At 31.7% G+C, this 23,907-nt stretch overlaps 1 protein-coding gene across 1 annotated transcript in view; it reads right to left on the reverse strand.

Moving 5' to 3' along the window:
• Nucleotides 1–23,907, reverse strand: part of Apoltp (Apolipoprotein lipid transfer particle) — a 2,496,658-nt gene that overhangs the window by 698,411 nt on the left and 1,774,340 nt on the right. The window contains exon 28 of the mRNA XM_089596186.1: nt 7,889–8,073. Within this exon, the coding sequence (XP_089452312.1) occupies nt 7,889–8,073 (185 nt within the window). The remainder of the gene's footprint in view (nt 1–7,888; nt 8,074–23,907) is intronic.

Raw genomic sequence — 23,907 nt, forward strand, 5'->3', positions numbered from 1 at the left:
CTTATTTAAAACATTTTTTTTAAAAGACAATTTTTAATTGATACTACGTGCTTATTGAAATAAACGATATTTAAAAAAACAAATTGATTAACGTTAACACTCTTATGCTAAACCAATGCACGAGACACATCCCTAATAAGCCTTTTACATTAAAATAAACTATCACTAATAGACCAACTTTTAAATTAAAGGAAGTCGTTTGACTTTTTATCATTGGATAAATTTGTAATACAGACAAATAACAACAGAAAGAGATATATAACTACAGTATTAGTAGATGTATGTATTCAATATTATTTCAAGAGAACATAATAATAATTTAGAGCAAAAATTTTTTTGCCATTATAATTCTTAGTTTATAACACTTTCAATTAAATAAACTGTAGGATAATTAGAAGTAACTCTTTAATGAAGAATTGATATTTAATTCTTTTTTTATAGTTTCATAACGATAGTGAATTAGGCCTCTAGGAAATACTACTTGAAAAAAAATCCATTTAGGAGTTTACCACAAAGTAATGTGAAAAATACATTTAAAAAATGTACAAATGAGTGTTTATTATGAAAATGATTTTTATCATCCCCAACAATAAAGTTTATTGTTAACGTCCACTTAGTAAAACGTAAAACAACAAATGTATGGCCACTGGATTTCTTTATGTCTGCTGGGCCAGACGCTTCCACGAGGTCCAGGCTTTCAAATACACACTGGATGTATGTATACATATATGTATATATATATATACATATACATATATATATATACATATATATACACATATATATATGTATATATGTATAAAAGATCTAAAACGAATACTTGCATCTGTATAGACATGGTGGCCTAGTATTGTATTTTCTTGACGGCCAGGCGCATGTGCACATTGTCTTTTCACCTTTATAGTGCCTTCTGCTATCCACCTTTCATATTCCGTTGAGTCAGTTAGTGCCCAAGTTATAGCGTTGCCTGGTTTTTTACCTTTCCTAACTTATCATTTACCGTATGATCTATTTCTCGTCTTTTATGTACTTATAAAAAAAATTACCACTTCGTATGTTTTTTAATAAACTTTGTTTTAAGTTTAGAGTGACTTGTAGTTAATGGTGAATAAATTTTCATGGCTATTGGATTCCTACCTCAAAAGTCTCGTGCTCTGTATGAAAACGCACATATTCAATACATTGACTGAAAAGCCGAGAATAAAGTGTCGTTTGATGAAGGTTTTTTTTTAGTGTACTTTGAAGAACTATCAAAAAAAAGTATTCTTCAATCATTTACTGTAGAATTATGCGTAAGTTTTTTTGTAGTCAACTGGTTGGTCTTATTATATTATTAGGCACGTCTAACTATCCATCTTTCGTTCGTTCGCACTCCATTAGAACCTGGTTTATAGAACCAATGCATGGTTCACCGAGTGATTCATTTTTCGCTGCGTCAATCTATATCATTCTATTAAACGAAATTTCCTGTACAGGATGATGAAAAATCGTATACATCGTTCAGCCGTTAGGTGGCTGATGGACAGCTGCGCGATGTCCACGTGGCTGTACATCATATAGGCACAATAAATTATTACTGTAATTTTCAGAAAGGGTTAATAATAACATAGACAATCAATTACTGTATTATAAGGACTTAATAAAGAGTTGTAAAAACTTAAGAACAAACCTTATACAAGTATTTAAAAAGGCATTTAAGGTTATAATAAGATACTTAATTGTAGTTGCACACAAGGAAGTTGGTAAGCGTATTGAGTAAGGGCATAGAGCTAATCTTGTTTGGTCAAAGTTACTTATTCAGGCATTACCGGCTTCTAAAACTTGTGTTGTTAACATATTGCTGTTGTGCGTATGTCTGATAAACCATTTAATTGCCATTTTTGTAATTTTATTACAAAAAGTAGTAACTTTATTAATAATATTTAAATAAGTCCTATTATTTAAGTAAGTTACAAAACATAATAGATTAAAAATAGTAAAATCTAAGACTCATGGTCTATAAAAACTGAAACTCTCTATAGTGCAGATATTATAACTTTAAAGAAAATTGGTAATGGCGACATAGGCTTGCAAAAAAATTGAACTTCATTACTGGAAGTTTATCAGAAACTTAAATAGAATATATATGAACTATTGCTATTTTATAAAAAATTGATTCTAAGGGATTGTGTAACCACAGAGACCTCTGAACAAACATTTATTCATTTAATATGTTAAATTAAAAATATTTACTAAAGAAAAAGACATGACTTATCTATAAAATAAATTAAAGTGCTGCTTTTTTATTTTTCTTACAAGTTTCGTTCTAAAAACTAAGGTTTCTTATAAAATATCTTTATTTAGGTTTCCAAGAAACTCTGATTCCTGACATTGATTTTTTCGGTTACTGTTATCGATTAGATACTGACTCTTGAGATTAGTTTTTAATAATTTATTTAGTTAAGATTGGAGAAGTACAGGACCTTGTAGTTTTTAGTATTTTTTACAATCAAATTTTTCACACAACCCCTTGTTTAACTGAGGACGTAAAATAGATACATAAGCTTCCTGGATTTTTTTAAGTGGAGGTGAAATTTAATTTTATGTTAAACAGTGTTTAGAACGAGATCTTCCAGTTATTCAGACTCAATAACAATAGTTTTGAAACTTTTTTAATTATGTGACGTAACATATGACTTGTTATTATAGTATGGCAGCTAGGAGAGTTTTCATAGATGACTTACTTCTACGAGAACAAGTAAATGTTTTTGATGTTTTTCTGCCTGTACAGTTAAAATCTTGATTTTACTTTTTGGTACAATTTTGAGAAAACTTATAATTATCTATTTGAATAATTTTAATGTTAATGTTATAAGACACTGTAAATGGTAGATTAACTTAAAAAATGATTCAGAAATCTTTATAACTTTAAAGTAATATTTTTGCATGAGAACAAGCTAAGTAGTTTCTTCATAAGAATTTTAAATACACATACATAAATAATTACTGTTATAAATGAAAAAAGGTAATGAAATTAAATATGAAAAAAAAAGAAACGAAATATGAAAAAATGAAATATGAAAAAAAGAAATAATGAAATGAAATGAAATTTGAACAAATAAAATAATATATTAAAAAATAATGAAATGAAATATGAAAAAAGAAATGAAAAAAAAGAAAAAACAAAAGAATGAATATAAATAGAGAAATATAAAAAAAAGAAATAAAGGAAATACAAAAAAATGAAAAAAAATGTAATAAAATGAAATATGAAAAAAAATAAAACAAGAAATTAAAAAAAAAAAATAATAATAAAAAAATAAAAAAAAAAACAACAACAAACCAGGGGGGATAAATGGGTTATGGGACCCACGGTAAGAACGAAGTTCTTTGAACATGACGAGTATAAAAACACAATTTTTCAGGTAACAAGGGGGTCGCCAGACCCATTGAAAGAACGAAGCTCTATAAACGTTAATACTGCATTCATGTAGTTCACTAAACAAAAACTTGAAAAACGAATAAAAAAAAAAAATAAAAAAAATAGTTCAGTACTCACGATGGTTGAACTTCGTGAGTACTGTATTTATGCACGACGTTCTCACGAAGTTCAACCATCGTGAGTACTGAACTATTTTTTTTATTTTTTTTTTTTATTCGTTTTTCAAGTTTTTGTTTAGTGAACTACATGAATGCAGTATTAACGTTTATAGAGCTTCGTTCTTTCAATGGGTCTGGCGACCCCCTTGTTACCTGAAAAATTGTGTTTTTATACTCGTCATGTTCAAAGAACTTCGTTCTTACCGTGGGTCCCATGACCCATTTATCCCCCCTGATTTGTTGTTGTTTTTTTTTTTATTTATTTATTATTTTTTTTTTTTTTTAATTTCTTGTTTTATTTTTTTTCATATTTCATTTTATTACATTTTTTTTCATTTTTTTGTATTTCCTTTATTTCTTTCTTTTATATTTCTCTATTTATATTCATTCTTTTGTTTCTTCTTTTTTTTCATTTCTTTTTTCATATTTCATTTCATTATTTTTTAATATATTATTTTATTTGTTCAAATTTTATTTCATTTCATTATTTCTTTTTTTCATATTTCATTTTTTCATATTTCGTTTCTTTTTTTTTCATATTTAATTTCATTACCTTTTTTCATTTATAACAGTAATTATTAGCATTACTGTAATGCAAAAAAAACCTCAGGTTTATGAAAATACAAATATTTAATGCGTAATAACGCGCCTTATTATATTTAATCTACATAACCATGTTTATGCTAATTAAATTTTTTTTTTTTTTTTTTTTTTTAGATGTATTATTGAGAAAACAAATACACAATTTATAAAACAAATTCATAATTGAATGTATTATCAGTGAATACATTTAAAAATGGAATGTTATAGTTACGAATTACACGATAAGTACAAGAAACCGACTTCTATAGTCGGCAGCGCTCGTAGCAGAGTGGGTAAGGTACAGGACTCACATGCAGATGGTCGAGGGTTCAAATCTATCTCTTTATTGGAAAATGTTTTTTTTTTTTTTTTTTTTTTTTTTTAGAATTGTAAAAGAAAAAAAAATTCAAAGTGAAAGAAAAACCACTGTGGGGAAATAAAATTAAAATTTGTTAAAAAATTAATTGCTTGGGAGTGTGAGGTGGAATGGTGGGTAAAGGTATGCAGAAGAGTAACACGGCACGGTTGACAAATGTACATATATAGTTAGGAGAGGGGAAGTGTGTAGAGAACACTTGGTGAGGGGGGACGGGGTGAGGGGAAAAACTTGAGAGGAAGAGATTTCTGATTCAAAAAAAAAAAATCTGTCGGTTTTAAAATTCCAGCCCCCCGAGTAACGCGACATAAAGAACTTCGTTCTAAAAATATTAGCATTTTTAATTCTTTTACCATTATTGCACGATTACAATTAAACATTTTGCAACTTTAATATGTAATTAATTCAAATTTTCTTGTTAATATGACCATTTTTACGTGATAAAATGTGCATGTGGTATATACGAGGTGGCTGTTCCATGTCATGATGTATCTAAATGGGTGGCCAGCTCAAAATGCCCCCTAGTTTTTTTGCAAAACGTAATACAGTGAGTTTTATAAACAAGGACATACGTATAAATAATCAGTATATACCGTTGGGACACACAAATTATTTCATTTTGGAAATAATTGCTAATGTGGAGACAGTTTTTCTATTATTATAAGTACTTACCATGTACAACTTAATTTTTGCACTAACAGATTATGCAGCAAGATTTACAGGACACTTAACAAATGCATCATTCTCTTGCATATTATGCAGTTACAACTAGGTGTAAATTCTGTGATTGGTGCTAACAGATAACAGTTTTTTTTTAAAGCATTGATTTTTGGTACATGATGAATTGCTCAAGAATAATTAATTCATTTACTGCACTTATATTTTATACATATAATACCACTAGTAAATTTTTAACTGTACTGAAAATTAAATAGTTTAATAACAACAAAACCATTGTTGAACAATTCTATATTACATTAGATGCTAGCAAAAACTCTAAATACCTGTAGTCTTGTTTTTTCATTTTACAGACTGGCCAAATTTTGTTTAATAAGCATTCAGCTTGGGCACAAAGTAATAAACTTGTGACAAGATAATTTAAACAAATTAAAAATATTATCTTTCCAAATGTAATGTTGTATCCAGTGAGCAGTATTACATTGAATTATTTTTATGATGTGATTTATTACAAAATTTAATTGAAACATCAGTAAGGACTGTAAAGACAATACTCAAAAAACAGAAAAAAAAGCTTTTACTTTGCAGAGAACAAAATTTTTTTTGTTAACACAGTATACTTTCATGATTCGTACTTATGTGTTTGTCCACAAAACTTACTGTATTGATTTCTAAAAAAGAGCCAGGAATATTTTTAGCTGACAACGCTCTCAGTGCGTGAATTTCGATACATTTTTATATACTGATCTCAAAATTGTCATATCTCCAAAAAAGCTGACTTCAATAGATCTATGAAGTCGTAGTACGCTTGTTTTTAATCATACAATAATTTTATAAAACAATTATTTTAATATTTTTTTAAGTTTCTACAGTTTAAATACTTTAAACACATTTCCTACCGTTTCCACAGCGTTAAAAGCGTTTGAATTATTAATACCAATTTTTTAAATGATTTTACGAAAAAATAAATTTTAGATTTAGATTTTGAGTTGAAATCAGTTAAAATGTATGATTGGACAATAAGTGTGAATCGTGGAGTCTATTAATGAGCTTTACAGATACGTTCAGTGAAAAAATTTATTTGATAACCTTGTATAAATAAAGGTTATTATATATTTGAAGAGTGTGTATAGAGACTAAGAACGAATTGGATAGAATACAAAAATTCAAGAGACATGAAAAAATTAAACTGAAAATAAGTAGAAATACTGCTTACTACATCTTCATAATAACGTTGGGGAGAACGTACAGAACAATTGATACAAAAAAAGTGCAAAAAGTGACTATCTAAGTTTCATAAGTTTTCAATAAAAATAAAAGACAGAAGCAATTTGAAATATTTGTAGATGTTAGTTAAAGATATCCGTAATAAGAGAGAAGAAGTACGTATCAAAAATAAAAAAAAATTCTTAAAAGGCTGCACATAAAGTAAGGGATGCAGAGAAATGGGAAAGAACGTGAGACAAAGATATTGGAAAACGGTGAATAAGTATTCACGAGGTTTACATGTAAAGTGTGCAAAAAAAACGACAAATGCTGAGTCACATGCACTATGAATAATGACTTAAGAAATTGAAAAGGCCTTATTCTAAACATCAAACAATTAATAAAGGGTTAAAAAGAGATAAAAAATTCTCTTTCCAATACCACCAAGAATTAAAAAAAATGTTTCACAGGAGACTAAAATAAATTAATTTCTTTAGGTAACTTGCTTTCTAAGTAGAAACTTGAGAGCCAATGCATAAAATAGTACTGATGTTATAAAATAATCTTATTAGTAAACGTGTTCTGATAAAGAAAAAAAAACCGATACGTTTTTTATAAATAGAATAGTCATTTTTCAAGAAAATAGATGTAATACAAATAAAGGTGTGCTATTTACTTACTGAAAAACCGAAATAATATCTTACGTGCAATAAAACTCAATATACGATTATGTATAAGCTCAGTATGGATTAACTCGTAAAATAAAATAAAACAAAATTAGATAAACCAACTAACAACGATTATAAATCTTTAACAATAATTTAATAATTTCATGACAATAATTTGAAGTCATAATGCATGTCACACTTATGACAAGCTTTCAATTTTATATAAAAAAGTTGGCACATGACTTGCAACTATATAAATGTACTTAATAGTTACGTAAGAATTTCTGACATAGCAGTAATATGTTTAAACATTTTTTTATAAATCGATATGCTTAATCTTTATTGAAAAGAATAATAAATTAATATCCATAGAAAAATCAGCCGACTCATATATTAGTATTCCGTTTAAAAGACTGCTAAGAAAGTTATAAAAGAGTCTTAATTGTATAGAATCTCATAGGAATTAAGTTATATACTCTTGTTACAAGATTGCAGTAAAAAATACATGATTGCAAGGACACACAAAAATGTGTCAACTTATTTTTTACTATTAGCATTATGCAGAAATTTAAAGCATTTATTTTATCTAGCAAGAAAATTCTGAGCTTTATGTAATGAGAATGCTAAAACTTAACGTCTTGGTTACGTTTTTCATCACTTGAAAGTTGATGGATGTGTGGGGATGATTTTTAAGAACAGCTCTTGAGGATAAAGTATATCTTTGATCTGTTTCTAAGTATCTTTTGTAATCAACTCATTGTGCCATATGGACAAAGTAATAAATTAAGCATCAACTTACAGTTATTTCTGACCTCAGCTCTGGCTTCCAATTCAGTTTTGATGTCAAAAGCCTTGAATGATTAAGACGTATGTAAAATGAAACGTCAACCACGTTTAAGTCTTGTTTGTATGATCTTAAAATTTCAAAATAAGCATTTCTAGCATCTGGAACATTCCCATGCATTTTTAAAATTTCTATGGCATCTAAGAAAAATAAAATTTTTGATCAGTTCATAATTATTATAGAAAAATGTGACATAATTTTTTTTATTTTAAATAATGAAGCAAAAATGATTATATTTTATTAATCCACCACTTATCAATACATTAAGCGTAAAAGAGTTTTTGAGATGCATTATTTGTGCTTTCTCGAACTACCTTGAATAATTTATTAGAGATATCGACAATTACCAGAAAAAAAGTCATTAAAAAGATAAAGAAATAAACAGTTTAGGTAGTTTAAAGTGACATTTAATTTATGGTTCAACTAGAGTTGATATTAGATAAAAGTCTTTCTTGACAATCCTATTTTTGAAGAAAATGAATGTGATTCAAAAGAAAACATCTGTAGTCCTTGATGGTCAAAGATTTTAAAGTATCCTCTATTACACATGTACTTCCTATTTGTTATTCATTTATTTCAAGAAAACTGTACCCTCGAAAAATACAAAAAATTTCTAAAGATTGTTTCTCTTTTCTTGGTTTAGAACAATTATTCTAATTACGATGAAAATCATTATAACGTTGTGTAGGATATATTAGTATGATACCTTTAATTTTCTAACACAAATCTTAAATAATATTTCAGATTAGAAAATTTTATGAGAACTTTATATAAACCTGTTTATAACTCACTCATCACTGTTAACACAAATATTATAAAATGCATTAAATAAATCTATTATCGTAAAAATAATATTTATTATGCTTACGTTAAAAAGCAAAAAATTATTTTACAATTTTATGAAGCCTAAATTTTACTTGTATTAAAAATAAGATCATTTTGTCACTATTGTTAATGAATGATTAATTGTCAGAAAGTAGACTCATTTGTTCTTAATTCAACGGTTTTCTCGTATCAACTTCTTTCTTTGGAGGATACGCCAACTAGTTCTTAAAGTCTTGTTATAAGTGTATAAGTCTTGGCCCTTTTTGTCTAGTTTAACAAAAATTTTTTATTACTTTCTGGCTGTTATAGAAACAAATTTATTAATGTGCTCGTTTGAGCTGATCCATACTATACTCTGTGAGCTTGAGGCTCTTTCTCCGTAAGACTGTATTGTGGAACTTTAAATTATTACTTGTTTAGCTTTTAATAATGTATTTCAATTAATAACATTAAAAAGAACCTATTTATTGGTTTTTTTCTCCTGCATCGTTTTAAAAATTACAATGTACCACACATTTAGCAGCTCCAATCAAGGCAATTATTTCATGTAACCGTGATTTATTCACATAATATAATATTAAGCTCTACTGCAGCTAAATTTTTCAACTTTTTACGGCTAGTCTGGCTTAAATTTTATGTATGTCACGCCTTTTTTCTCGCTTGAAACTACCACTTACAATAAGGTTTCACGTGTTTGTTAAGTGAAGCTTTTTAAATGGTTGATACAGTCAATTTACTTTTATACGGAAAATAATTGACATAGTAAATTTTATGTAGTTTTATATAGGATGCAATAAATGTTTTAATAAGTTCAGATTCTTTAGTCTTTTCTGGTAAACCATTCTTACTAAGATTTTTTTATGTCTATTTTACGATTACTATTAACCACAAAAACTTCCATGTGTCTATCCTGCGAGTACTTGATTTCTTCTTCGTATACAGTTTATTAGAAATTTTATGTTAAATTTCTTCATTTAGAAAGTACACACTAACAATTTTTGTAGTTCTCTGTAGTTTTGGCAGGAATTAATACTAAAACTAGGAGTTTTTCTAGTTTAGAAAGCATTAAATGTAAAGTAATCGTTGTGGCAACACTAATAACATAACCATCCTAACATAATTTTTGATTCGTGTAAATATCGTAATAAACTCCAGATAATTTAAGCCATTTCCCTTAATTTTTTAGTTACCTATATTATTAATAATAAAATGTTGGTTTTCATAATCTTTTCCGTTATGAATCTATGAACAAGTTTCTCACTTGAACGTATTAGTGAATTAGTGAATATTGTAAATGTAGATAATGAAGCAAATATGAATGTATTGCGTCATGAGGTACAATTTCATCGGTCTTCTTGTATGTGTTAAAAGTGACTATCGTTTATGGTCCTGAGTATGATGTTTTAACTCATTATTTTTCAAATTAAATATTTCACTGAAAAGTCAGGGCAATAAAATGTTAAGGGCTTATGTCTTCTGTTATAAAATATATAATAAAGTTACTAAATAAGCTGTTACTTATTAGTAAGAAAAACATAAAATGTATATTATTCTTAATTCCTTACCCTAACCGACATACTTGTCATTGTGCATAAATGCAAAATAACCTTAATTTCACATTTAAACTTAGGTCTCATAAAATATTCAAACAACAATTACTTTCAAAGTGCAATGTCAAATTAAGAAGCTGTTATAGTGGCGTAATAATTAAATTATGATACATAAGTGTCAGGTGTTAAGTTAAACTGAAAGAAATTTTTTTAAATATTTTATTCTTTTTAAAGAAAAAAGGTAAACAATTCTAAAAAATGGCAATGTCTCAAATAAATGTTGCAATAGTCAAAGTTTGATAAAAAATTAAATTGACAAATTTTTTATCTCAAAAAATAATTTTGTTAAACTTCAAATACTCTCCATTTTCAATAGCATAGAAATGGAAAGTTGATGATTTATAAGGGGTGAGGCAAAAAATGACATTCAAAATTTATTCACACTTTCCATAATAAAGCTTTCTTATAAAGTTTTTTTATTCATTCGCATAACGTTTGCGTTTGCTAAGTATTTACAACAAGGTTGAGGACAAAGACGACAACAGAAGGAGGTTGAATCATGTTTGATTCTAGATCATTAGCGGCACTCATCTTGCTGTGTCCAAAGATCTTAGCCCCTGGAACCAGTATGGCAGGTTACAGGATGAAACTTTTGCATACATTATGCACTCATACACTACTGGAATATGCAAGGTGAAGTAGGAGAACCAGAACAAACAGTGTAAGGTGTTGGGCAACATTTTTATTTATTGCAATTCCTTATCTTATCTACGAGTCAGCAGTAGGTAAACTATGAGGATTCAAGAACAGTGGGGATTCTAATCCACTAACGTGGATTAAAATCCTAACTGTTCTAGAATCTCCATTATCCTAGAATCCCCATTGTCCTCAAATCCCCACTGTCCTAAGGTTCCCAGTGTCCTGAAACTCCCATAAGGGTTTGCAGCCTGGCAGCCGCTCAGTCTGGCGGCCTCAAGGCTACTGCGTTGAGTCCCATTACTCTACTACCTCTTTCGCTTTACTGTGCACTTTACTGAACAGTGGGGAGATCCCTACGGGCATTCTATTACCTTCACTCTTTTCTGCGCATATTACTGCGTAGTAGCAGCAAACAGCACGTTGGTACTATTAACGCGCAGCAGTTCCGTTGCTACCCTCAGGTGTTCAACTATTCGCTCTTTCCCGCTGTCTTCGTACTGCCATTAAGTAAGTGCGTTTTTTAGTGTTGCTAGTGCCGTCGATGTTGATCTCACGTGTTGACCTCATGCTGCCATTGAGTGTGTACATTGTGGTTGTACTGCTGCTAGTGCCGTCGATGTTGCTCTCAGGTATTATCGACATTGCTCTTACGTATGGACTTTGTGCTGCCAGTAAGTGTGTGCATGGAGGTTGTACACTGCAACAGGTACTATTGACGTTACTCGTACGTATAACCTAGTGCTGCCATCAAGCGTGTGCATGGTATTTGTACTGCAGATAATCCCATCGATGCCGCTCACAGGTATCATCGACGTTGGTCTCGCGTGTTGACCTCGTGCTTCCATTGAGTGTGTGCATTGTATTTCTGCTAGTGCCATCAATGCCGCTCACAGATATCATTGACGTCACGCTAACGTATAAACATTGTGCTGCCATTAAGTGTGCATTTTTTTACTGCAGCTGATTCCATCAACGTTGCTCTTACATGTAGATCTTCTGCTGCCATTAAGTGCGTGCATTGTCGTACTGCAGCTGGTGCTGCTTACTAGTATCATTGACGTCAGAATCGCGTGTTGACCTCATGCTACCATGAATTGTGTACGTTGTTGTTGTACTGCTACTAGTATCTTCGGTGCCACTCTCGGATGTTCTCGGTGCGGCTCTTGATTGCTGCTCTACTTAAACACGTTATCAGCCTGTTATATTAAAAGGAGCACCATCCTCTGGTACGCATGCTTGTATTTATTTCTTTATTAATAAATTCAAATAAACGTAATGCATACGTTTATTTCATAATGATTTTATAGAGTGCATTTTCAGTGCTGCATCTGTCATCAACCTCGATCACTTCTCTACTCGAAGACATCATCGGCCTGTTGCATCAAGTATAAGCACCATCCGCTGGTACGCATGACTGTATGTATTTTTTAAGTAATAAATTTAAATAAACGTAATGCTCACGTTTATTTCATAATGACTTTATATTGTGTGTTCTAGGTGTTGCATCCGTCATTGACCTCGAGCAGTGCTCTACTTGAACACGTCATTGGCCTGTTACATTAAGTACGAACACCATCCAGTGGTACGCATGCTTGTATTTTTTTTTAAATAATAAGTTCAAAAACGTAATGCATACATTTGTTTCCCTCTTTCTCTCTCTATCTGCTCATAATCTGTCAATGATGACTTAGTGCTATCTCTGTAGTCTGCAATAATGACATAGTGCTCTGTCTGCTTTCAATAATAACTTGACGCTTTCTGTTGCTGGCGATAATGAGATGTTTTACAGCAGCAGGTCTGATTAATTGGTAGTTCATATTTTTACCATTTTGCTGCACATATTTCAGAAAATGTTGGCTAGAAATTATTTATCATTGGCTTATAACATCACTACTTTTGCTGTTTTTATTATCAACAGAACCAGAATGTTCAAAATTCAAAATTTTTTGGATGAGATCTGCCGATCCATACAAGATAGAGAAAAAGCTAATGAAAATGTTATGGAATACAGTAATACAGCCAAGACGCCGTTGGATTCTGAGAAATTTCAAGAAAAACGGATTATCTTGGATAAATGGTGTGAATCAGATAAAACAGGTGTAGTCAAGTATTTTTTTTATTCAAAATTTTTTTCGTATCTTGCTTCGTTGTATTATTCTGCAGATTCACCTTCAAGTTTTTCCAGTTCTTCATCAAGTTCTTCTTCAAGTTCTACATCTTCAACTTCTTTTCCATCATAGGTCTTTCCGATTCATTATCAGAAACGAATATGAGCGGTTGGTATTTTATAGATTTTTTAAATTATAAACTAATCAACATCAAATATGTTATACTTACTTTTATATTAAATATTCCCTTAATTGCAGCTCATCATTCATCACAACCTACATCTTTACAGCAACTACACATCGCAGAAATGTATCCAACTTCTCTTTTCTTACAAGAAATTTTCAGTTCGACATCATTACAAGAAGGTGATGAGGATACTGACATAACTTTCATTCGTGAAAATTTGGTGCTGTGTCATACGAAAATTGCACGTATAAAATGGGCCTGAGAACGACAGCTTACGTTACCAAACCCAGTTCCTACACCAGTGAAACACAAGACAGAAAAAATATTAAATAAATAAGTTGTTTTATACTATGTATTATGTTTTTACAATTTTGTGATTTTAATAAGAAAGGTTACAGAAAAAAAAGTTATGGGGAAGATAAATAAGTGGTTGTTTATCACGAGTCAGGGCATTGGTTGGAGCCCTAGATACTTCTTTTTCTTTAAATAAATATCCTTAAAATTTTTTTTAATTACAATAATTAAGAAAAAAGGATAATGTTAAATCAAAATGATTGGTAGATGGTCAAAAGATAGTTGATAGATGGTATATTGAACTTCTCTTTCTTTTATCAAATTATCAATTTGAAAAAAAAAAACTATGAAATCATTTATAAATTTCAGTGTTTCAGTGTGTAGGCATTTCTTTTCACACACACTAGATTTTTTTCAGTAAATGATTTGAACAAAAATTCTTTTATCATCGTTCAAGCTCTTTATTAATGGACATCTCGTCTCATTCAAATTGTAGATTACTCTGAAATATAAGATGTTATGTAAATTAGATTTAAAGCATCATAAGTGTATTATACTTACTTATCATACAAAACTTCTTCAAGTCACTTTTTTTTCTGCAACCCTTTTACAAATATTTTTCTAGCTTTTTTGTAAAGTTTTGTAGCGTTAAGATTACTTTATTATAAGGTATAGAACTGAATGCCCATAAAATTCCATGATAATCGGACTCTCACCATTGATTAGTCTGGCGTTCACCAGGTAACAGTTTTGACCACTTGCGAGGCACTTGAAATTGGTAAACTATAGGTGTAGCACCTTTTTGAAGTGTCATGATTGCCACCTCCTTCAAGATGAAGATATTGTAACACCTTTTGAAGCCCTGCAAGTCGACAATGTAGTCCATCTGGCTTGGATTGTTATTTAGCGCTTAAAATGCTTTTCACCCAGGAGACCCTTTGGGTTCGACGACTCGAGGACGAATGACCTCTCTGCAGCTTGTAACCTTCTTATATAGAGGTTCTGGAAAATTCCCACCTCTCTTACTTACATGCGCATGCGCACATTACTCGAACTCCAGTCTAACGAGAATATAAAGTAGCGCTGACTATCAGAGTAGTTATTCTTCATTTGGAGTAAGTCAGAAGCACATCGACAGCAGCAGAAACTACGAGCTTCAATACGCCTGCGCAGAGGGTCTCCGCGGTTTCTCATTCTAACTAGATAGGGATATAAGGCAGCGTCAAGCTCGGAGCAGTCATTATTCGCTTGGTGTTCGACGGAAATCGACGCACATCGACACAGCAGAGACAACGAGATTGAATACGCCTTGACAGTGGGTCTTTCCGGTCTCCCACTTCAGAGAGAGCATATATCAACAACTTCTCCACGCTAGCAAGACTGATATAAGGTTCGATTGAGCAGAAGAGCAATTATTCTTTACTTGGTGTTCGTTGGGAGAACATAAACGAGCTCTTTCTAGGAATTATTTTAGCTGAATTAAGGATCAAATATACCATAGCAGACTTACAATACTTCAAACTGCCAGTGAAAATGTTGCTGCAGTCATTGGGTTATGCAGCTGGTATGGGTGTGGATGATTTAGACTTACGTAGATGGTTGCAGTTATCTTCAGAGGCTATTGCTACATTAGAAGAGTTGCTTACTACGTCAAAATTAACCGAAGCAAAAAGGCAATCGTGTATAGCACTAACAGCTTATTTAGTTAGCATCAAGAATAAGCTAACAAGATTTTCATAAACGAATAGGATCAGGTATTACCACGAATCTTGCACACCAAGACATTGAATCATTCTTCGATGATGCAAAATTTTTATTTAAAGAAAATATTATGGCAGCTCTGCAAGAATACAGTGCATTAAAGGTAAACGCTGAGCTCTCAAGTAAATTGGTCATTATAAGAGATGTGACATTTGATGATAAATATTAATAAATTAAATCTGATGAAAGGAAGTTCATACCTTGATTTACCGCATGTTATTTGGAATAAGAGAGCTAGTGTTAATGTAAAGAACAATGTTGATAGGTTTTCTATGTGGGCAGTATTGTCTGATATTCATCCAGCAGAAGTGCACAGCGAAAGTATCCATCAGTACATGCAGTATCTAAATGAGCTTAACTTTAGTGGTATAAAGTTTTCAGTCTCAGTGAAAGATATTGTAAAATTTGAAAAACTAAATTCTGTATCCGTAAACCCATATATCTTCCGAAAAGTTTGAAATAATTAAAACATGGCTTCATTCGTGTAACTTCGGTAAAGAAAAGAAATTATGCCAATTTATTACTCGCTCAGAATTACTATACTGATGAAAATGAGGAATAAATAGAAGAATATGATAAGACTGCTAGTGAAATGAGTGTTGCAGTACTCAAGATTCACTATGTGTGGATTAAAAATTTATCACGTTTAGTAAGAAGTAAATTAACAAGTCATAAATGTAAGTGCTTCAATTGTGAGAGATGTTTTAATTTCTTTGAAACTGAATATAAACTTCAAAAACACGAAATCGACTGTGTAGTGGTTAATAAGTGTTAAGTTAAACTTTCAACTAAGAATCAAAGTGTGCTCCAGTTCAATAATTTAAATTGTAAAGAAAAAGTTTCTTATATTATACATGCTAACTTTGAGTGCCTTTTAAAGTTAAACTTCGTATTAGCAAAATCATCTCATATTTGTGGAAAAATCTTCAAAAAAAAAAAAAAAAAGTAACAGATTATTGCCATTTAATGGGTAAGTTGAGAGGGGCTAATTATGAAGGATCTAACATTAACTACAGAAATTCAAGATGTATACATGTTGTATTTTATAATCTGACTGGATATGACTCTCACTTCATAATAAAGGAAATAGTGACAGCTGCAGACTTCAAAGGTCATGTCACATTTATTACTGGAATTAAAGAAAAACACGTTTCTTTTACGAAATATATTAATGGTAGTGATATCAACTTCAGATTCATTGACTCGTTCAGATGTATGCCGTCATCATTGAAAAAGCTAGCATCTTACTTGAATCGATACTATACAACTTCGAGTGCATTTTTACAAGATGGTTACACTCAAGATAAAATAAAGTTATTATTAAGGAAAGGTGTTTTCCCGCATGGTTACGTCAGTTTCTTCTGATAAGCTCAAAAGTGTTCAGTTTCCGAGTAGAGAAGACTTTTACAGCAAACTTACTGAGGGTGACATCTCTGATGATGACTGTCATCATGCTTTAAACGTATGAAAAATATTCAGTATTATTAATAATAATAACATTAAGTAGATTACCTTTGTTTTACGTTTCAGATAATCACTTTTACAACTATACATTGGAAGTTGACTTGGAGTATTTTTGAAGCTTACACGATGACCACAAAGATTTACCCTTATGTCCTGAACATATGACACCATTCGGTACAAAGTGGAAGAAGCTGATGACTACTTTATACCATAAGGAATGTTATATCATACAGCATTAAGCTTTTAAGCAAACTTTGAAACATGGATTATTCTTGTGTAATATACATAGAGCATTGAAATTCAATCAAAAAGCATGGTTAAAGCCCTACGTCGATTTGAATACTATGAAGAGAAGGAATGCTAAAAATGAGTTTAAGAAACTCTTCTTTAAGCTATTAACAAACGTTGTTTACGGGAAGGCAATGAAAAACGATCAAAAAAAAGTTGACATAAAGCTTATTAATAAATGGCATGGGCGCTACAGTGCAGAGACCCTTATTGCTAAACCGAACTTTCACAGTCGTAAAATATTCGCTGAAAATCTTGTGGCCATACAACTTGCACGAACATGTATCACAATTAAAAAGCCTAACTATGTTGGACTTAGTGTACTTGATGTATCAAAACACTAATGTATGACTTTTATTGTTCATAGTGTCTATTTGCACCGTATATCCATGTAATTACGTGAATATAGTGGATACGCATGTGCGGTAGGCAACTCTACTGTCCGGTACGTACACGGTCCAAGTTTTTTTTTCCGAGCGAGCGAAGCAAGGGAGGCACATGCGTATACGTGGATATAAGGTGCGAATAGACACAGCGTTCATTATTTATACAGAGAGGAGTGCTTTGCAGGTATGTGTAAGTTATTGTAGAAAGACACTGATAGATTGATTAATGAAATCCAAGATAAGGACATTTTTAAAGTAATGGGCGAAGATATCAATAAGTTCTATACATCAGATTATGCAGACGATGATCGCTTCAATTTACCTCGAAAAAACAAGAAAATGATTGGGCTCATGACAGATGAGTGTTTCGGTGAAATAATACTCGAATTTACTGGTCTTCGAAGTAAAATGTATTGTATTTGTGTGCAAAACGATAAGTCAATTAAAAGTTGAAAGGTGTGTAAACATCTGTTGTCAAGAAAAAATAAAATTTGAAGTGTATGAAAACTGGTTATTTCACGAATCTAAGATTACATACGTGCAAAATTTCATTTTTTTTTAAACACCATGACGTTAACACTGAAAAACAAAAAAAAAGCTCTGAGACTATAAGATGATACTTGCCATCTGCTGCTAAACTCTACAGATACACTGCCTTAGGGGGATAAACTTACCATGAGTGAGAAAAATGAGGCAATTCTACAATTCCTACTGCAGGAAGACGAAAAAGTAGAAGAAGACAGAGAGCAACAGCCAATGTAGGATGTTATAATGGTAAAATTATGCTCGAATTTATTGGTCTTTGTAGTAAAATGTATTGTATTCGTGTGCAAGACGATAAGTTGATTAAAAAAGCAAAAGGTGTAAAAATATCTGTTGTCAAGACAAAAATAAGATTTCAGGGCTATGAAGATTGCTAATTTAACAAATCTGAAATTACATGCGTGCAAAATTTCATTCATTACAAGCATCATGACGTTAACACTGAAAGATAGAAAAAAAATAGCTTTGAGTCCAAAAGGTAATAAGCGCCATCTGCTACTGAACTCACTGCAAATTCTACTGCAGGAAGACGAAAAAGTAAAATAAGAAGACAGAGAGCAACAGCCTATGGAGGATGTTGGAGTGGGAAAGCTTCTGGAGAGGGGATATCTCAAAATCAAGAGTTATTTCAGCCTGTGGAGCTCACTCCAACGCTGGATAAGTCAAAGAGCGAATTGGATCCTCCTACAAGTAAGAGACAGATACTAGCCATACAGAAGGAGGTATACCAGACTGTGGAAGTCATTCCAATGTCAAACAAGCCAGAGAGCACATCGAGTCCTCCTCGAAGCAATGTACAAAGATCTCAACTCTTGTCATGTATAAAGAGATTGAGCTTGACTTAAAGGTGAGTAGCTTTTTTTTACGTAACATACTGTAAACCAGTGCACATAATAATTAAATTTTCGATTTGTTTAAGAAAATGAACTTTACAAGGTTGAACCGAGCCACTAAGAACATCTACCTTCCAACAAGGAAGTTATTAGAGTTAAAAAAGTATAGGAGATATGTAGTGACAGCGCTTAAGAAAATTAATACCTACTTTAAGTGCAAGGTCATCATCACCATCGATGATGAGATCCAAATCTTCGTTTTCAGATTGCGTCCCTAAGGCCATGGAAAAAAATAAAAACTTCTATAATAAATTAAGAGAAAAAGCTTCAAAGTATGCTTTATTCATAGTTCATCATGGCGATAGTAAGTTTAAATTTGTAGATTTTTAATGTAAGTTTCTATAAAAAAATGTATAGATATACATCAATAAAGAAAAAAAAGGGAAAGAGAAAGAACATGGAGGTGAAAATTAATGATGAGTAGGTTATCTTCCACAGGAGAGGGTATTGGTCAGAGCTTTCTCTACTTTCTCTTTCTTATTTTATTATTTTTGCATTAAATATCAGATTTATTAATCAAACTATTGTGAAAATTATCAAATCATCACCATTTAACGTCAAATTAGTTACCACGTTTTTTAAGAACTTTCTCTACAAGATAAACATCAGAATGCTTGGCCCTTAAAAGTTCTCGTTCGTTAAAGCCTCCAAGCACTGGTTGATCTTTATAATCTTTTAAATGGTAAGTAGTTTGATTTGTTTCTAATATTTGAGTAATTGTGAAAATCCCTGTAAACAAATTTGGCGTGTTCATTTACAGTATGTAGTTCCTGCACCAGAATTGCTACTATTGCACAATCTTCTATTTTGTACATCATACTGACCATCAGCAGAGACTTTATATCCAACACCAGGAGGACCTTGGCTGCTGCCTTCAGTCTAACTTAGCTTACATCCAAACACGTCAATGCTCATTGCGATACTGACTTCAATTTATCCTTGACTCAGTATATATACCCCCCATCTCATGACTCTTCAATCATCAATATTATCTCATTATCATAGCTTGGACTTTCTGCCAATCTTCCAGCTATGAATAAACGGAGACGATCCACCAGCTCATTTGGACCGTCCCAGTGTACGTAACCCACTTGTTGCGTTGGCTATTAAATTTTGTAGTGAGGTAACAATGACCCTCCCTTTATTTATTGCTAATAAGATCAAACATCGGAGCTAGAATTTTATTTAATTTATTACTATTATGTGATCAAATAGGTCCATTTTTGCAAAAACTCTTTCGATGTACACTTAAAGTTTCCAGAAGTACATAATATTTACTTAAATTATCTGCAGTGATGCGAGTTATATCAGAATATTTTTTTACAAGTAGCTTGATCAATCAAACTGTTATAGGAAATCTTATCTCATTCATCCAAATTTTATTATTATCTAAATTTATTAGTGAATTTCCAAAATTGTATTTTCCTTTTTTTTCAGTGCCCATCATCATCATCATCGTTGTCTTTGTCATTATCATTATCATCATCATTATTATCACTTTGACTGACAGCAGACTCAAACATCGTATCTTCATCATCGCTGTTTTTTTTTTATTCGTTTAATGAGCAGCTTTAGTGTATGAGTATTATTGAAATAATTATTAATCACGAAATGACTTCTTTTATTTTCTTTCTTTGTTTGCGTCACGATTTGTTGTAAAGGGTCGGTGATTCGTTTAGATATCTTACTAAGACTCTTTGAACCTTATCTTTTCCAAATTCCAATAATTTATATTTCTTAACGACGGCTTCTTTTGCCTTCACCAGCTAGGGAAGAACGTCTTTTTGGCTCTCGTACATCTTGACGCTTTGACGTCTCAGAGTAAACCAATTAGTTCGCGCTACATATGACCTCTATTTACAGCAAAACTTTCGAAACCATTACGGTATTAGCTGTTGTCGATAACAACGAAACCATATTTATCATCATTTCAACAGTTTGAGCATGGATCTTTAAACTGACTATACGTCAAATCAAAATTAACGTGATCATCATACACATGCTTTGATTTTAGTTCATCTTGACGAAATAGAGCTAGAAGATCAACGTTATCTCTCACAAGGTGCTTCAGTACTTGTGTTAATGACCGACAAAGATAAAAGCAATCGATACTTTTATGTCTTCCTATGCAGTAGAAAGCTTTTCTATTATCCTATTTTTGCATGCAATATCAACAAAAATAATTATTGAGTTTTGTAGTGCATCTTATGGAGACACTACTGCTTTATGTTGACTAAAAGGAAAGTATTGCACATCATTTATAGGCCCCAAAAGCTATTTGAAGAACTTATATTTTGGTTGTTTAAGTGACTTAGAATACAGATATGCATATTTTCAAATCTAAGTCTATTAGGATGTTTCATTAGCGCTGATAAACTGTTTGTCTTACCACAATAAGATGTACCGCAGAAAACAGCTCCAATACTGTCAGGTAGTAAGTTACCATGTCGACTGGAGCACTTTTTCTGCTTTACAACAGCATAAAAGTAAGAAAGGTGTAGTTTTGCGCATTGTTCTTTCAATTATATGTCTGCACTGTAGAATGGTTAGACTACAATTGACGTCTAATCCATGAAAACACTGCCTAAATTCTCTCGTAGTTGCACATTTTTAGACCTGCAAACTATAAATACGATAACTTCCTTCTCTAGAGCTCAGTCATGTTTCAACCTCCGTAGAGTAATTATCATACATAAGAAAGGACATGGTCTCCTGAATAAGATTATAAACACTTCACCCGCTGAACTTTACATACAAGGCTATCAGTACTGCGGATCAGGTACTAAACTTGTGAAACATCTTGCTAAAAGTGATTCGGATATAAATTCACTAGACGAAGCGTGCAACGAGCACAATATAGCTTATTCTTAGAATCAAGAAAACATCCAAGCTAGAAACTCAGCAGATAAAGTCTTTAGCCGAAAAAGCTTGGCAAAGAGTCAAAGCCAGAAATTCAAGTATTGGGGAAAAAGCAGTGGCTCTAGCTATTGCGAGTACCATGAGGCTCAAAAGTTGATTAGATATAAGTGTGAAAAATAAGAAGAGACCGTGCACTGCCTGGCGTACATCCATTGAAACAGCATCATGGGAAATAAATATCAAGAGCAGAGATGCACACAAGGTTATTAATTCAGCTTTGGAGGAGGCACGCAGTGCAGTTAAGAAAGCAGGTAGTAAGAAAAGGGTAAAAATACTACGTATCTTACCTCTTTTTCCTTAAACTAGCAGTGTATTACCTCTTATACCCTCATTTACTGGTTTGAGTGCAACCGGAGCTCTAGCTTATGGTGTAGCTGGTATATAAAAAAGTATCAATGCTAGTAAGGCTGCTAAGCGTCAGCTGCAAGGAAGCCAAAAATACAATAAAACTATGGAGGCTATTGCACTTGGAAAAGGTCTCAAACTTTGATCGTATAAAACTTGATTAGGTATCCACTTGAAGCCATGTGCTGGAAGTGGTTAAAAAAAAAAATTAATGAAATAATAATTTCTGATCGAGCTTTAATTAACATTGATTTTTTTCAAATATGCTAAAAAAATTAAAAATTGCCAATTTTCGTGGGATATTCATGCTTAACAACTTACCTCAAAATGAGCTACGATATTGTAAGACTGCTATTGTTAATCTTGACTATAAGGATGGACCTGGAGATCATTGGGTAGCGTATCGAAAATGTGGTGATAATGTTACATACTTTGACAGCTTTGGCGATCTGCAGCCACCTTTAGATTAAATGCTGTACTTGGGAGTTAACAAGGTTAACCTTATATTAGGTTATACTTAAGTATAAAAATCAAAAGTGTCAAGACTTTAGTTCTTTTAACTGTGGTCATAAGTGCTTGCTATTTTTATCGAGGAGAGTGTCAAAAAGAACATAATGGAGTGTTATAATCAGATATCATTCATTTATCTTCAGCAGTCATAGAAGAAACATTGACTTCAGTCTGTCTGGTACTTCTTCTGTATTAGAAGCGCAGTAATTTGTACCTATCGAATTATTCCAAAAACATTACTACGTTCATGACTTAGTAGAGCTCCTTACATTTAATTAGATTTTAAATATTGACGAAGGTTATAATAAATTTTAAGTAAGTGATTAAGAGGTCGTTTTTCCAACAAGTAGCTACGAAATTTGAGATATCAAGTCATTTTTAGTAAAAGAATTACAGCCTAACGATGTAACTATTGATATTAAACCCGTCAGTAACACACTTTGTAGTGTAATTATCTGTAGCCATACGATTGATTTCAGACCAAAAAAATTTATACGCCGTCTCTTGGGTTTTACTGAATGGATTTTCGAAGATAACGTCACCCATAACTCAGACTTACCTGTGGCTTTTCTCAAAGTAAGCGCATTACAAGTTGAGTGCAACATGATGATTGCACTACTGGAGCCTATATAAATAGAAAAAAAGTTTATACAATTTACGAATTTTTTCCAGCCGTCCCACTAGGATATAAAGGTATTGAAGGTCCTTTACAAATAATTTATTTACCGATCGTTGAGTGCACTATAGGTCATATACAATCACGTATAGTTGACCAGGATAGTGAACTAGTCGTCAATATTTGTGGAAAAGTCATAACGATAAGGTTGCACATAAGACTCTCACAATAATAGGAATAGTAAACAATTATAAAAGGTATAAAAGCAGCTCGGCATGCACTCCTGCGCTTAGTCGATAACTAGCATTCGAACCGTCAACATGGCAACGGAGAAGACAGCTAAGACGTTAAAAGCTTACGCATCAAAGCATTCAACTTTTAAGAAGTCTAGGATTAAGAATAAAAGGCCCTGGTGGTAACTAACATGTATATTCTTATTTTGTTGTATTAAGCATGTAAGAGATTCTAAGCATTCAGTCACCTGTCATCTTTGATAAGTCTATTGCACACTATGAGATCCATGCTCATTAACCGTATGCATCTGCAACTTATAATAATAGTGATGAAATACGTCTATCGATTCAAC

The sequence above is a fragment of the Copidosoma floridanum genome, unplaced genomic scaffold (assembly GCF_036245765.1).
Source record: "Copidosoma floridanum isolate Cflo_tuat_1 unplaced genomic scaffold, Cflo_Japanese_pri ptg000004l, whole genome shotgun sequence".
Lineage (NCBI taxonomy): Eukaryota > Metazoa > Arthropoda > Insecta > Hymenoptera > Encyrtidae > Copidosoma > Copidosoma floridanum.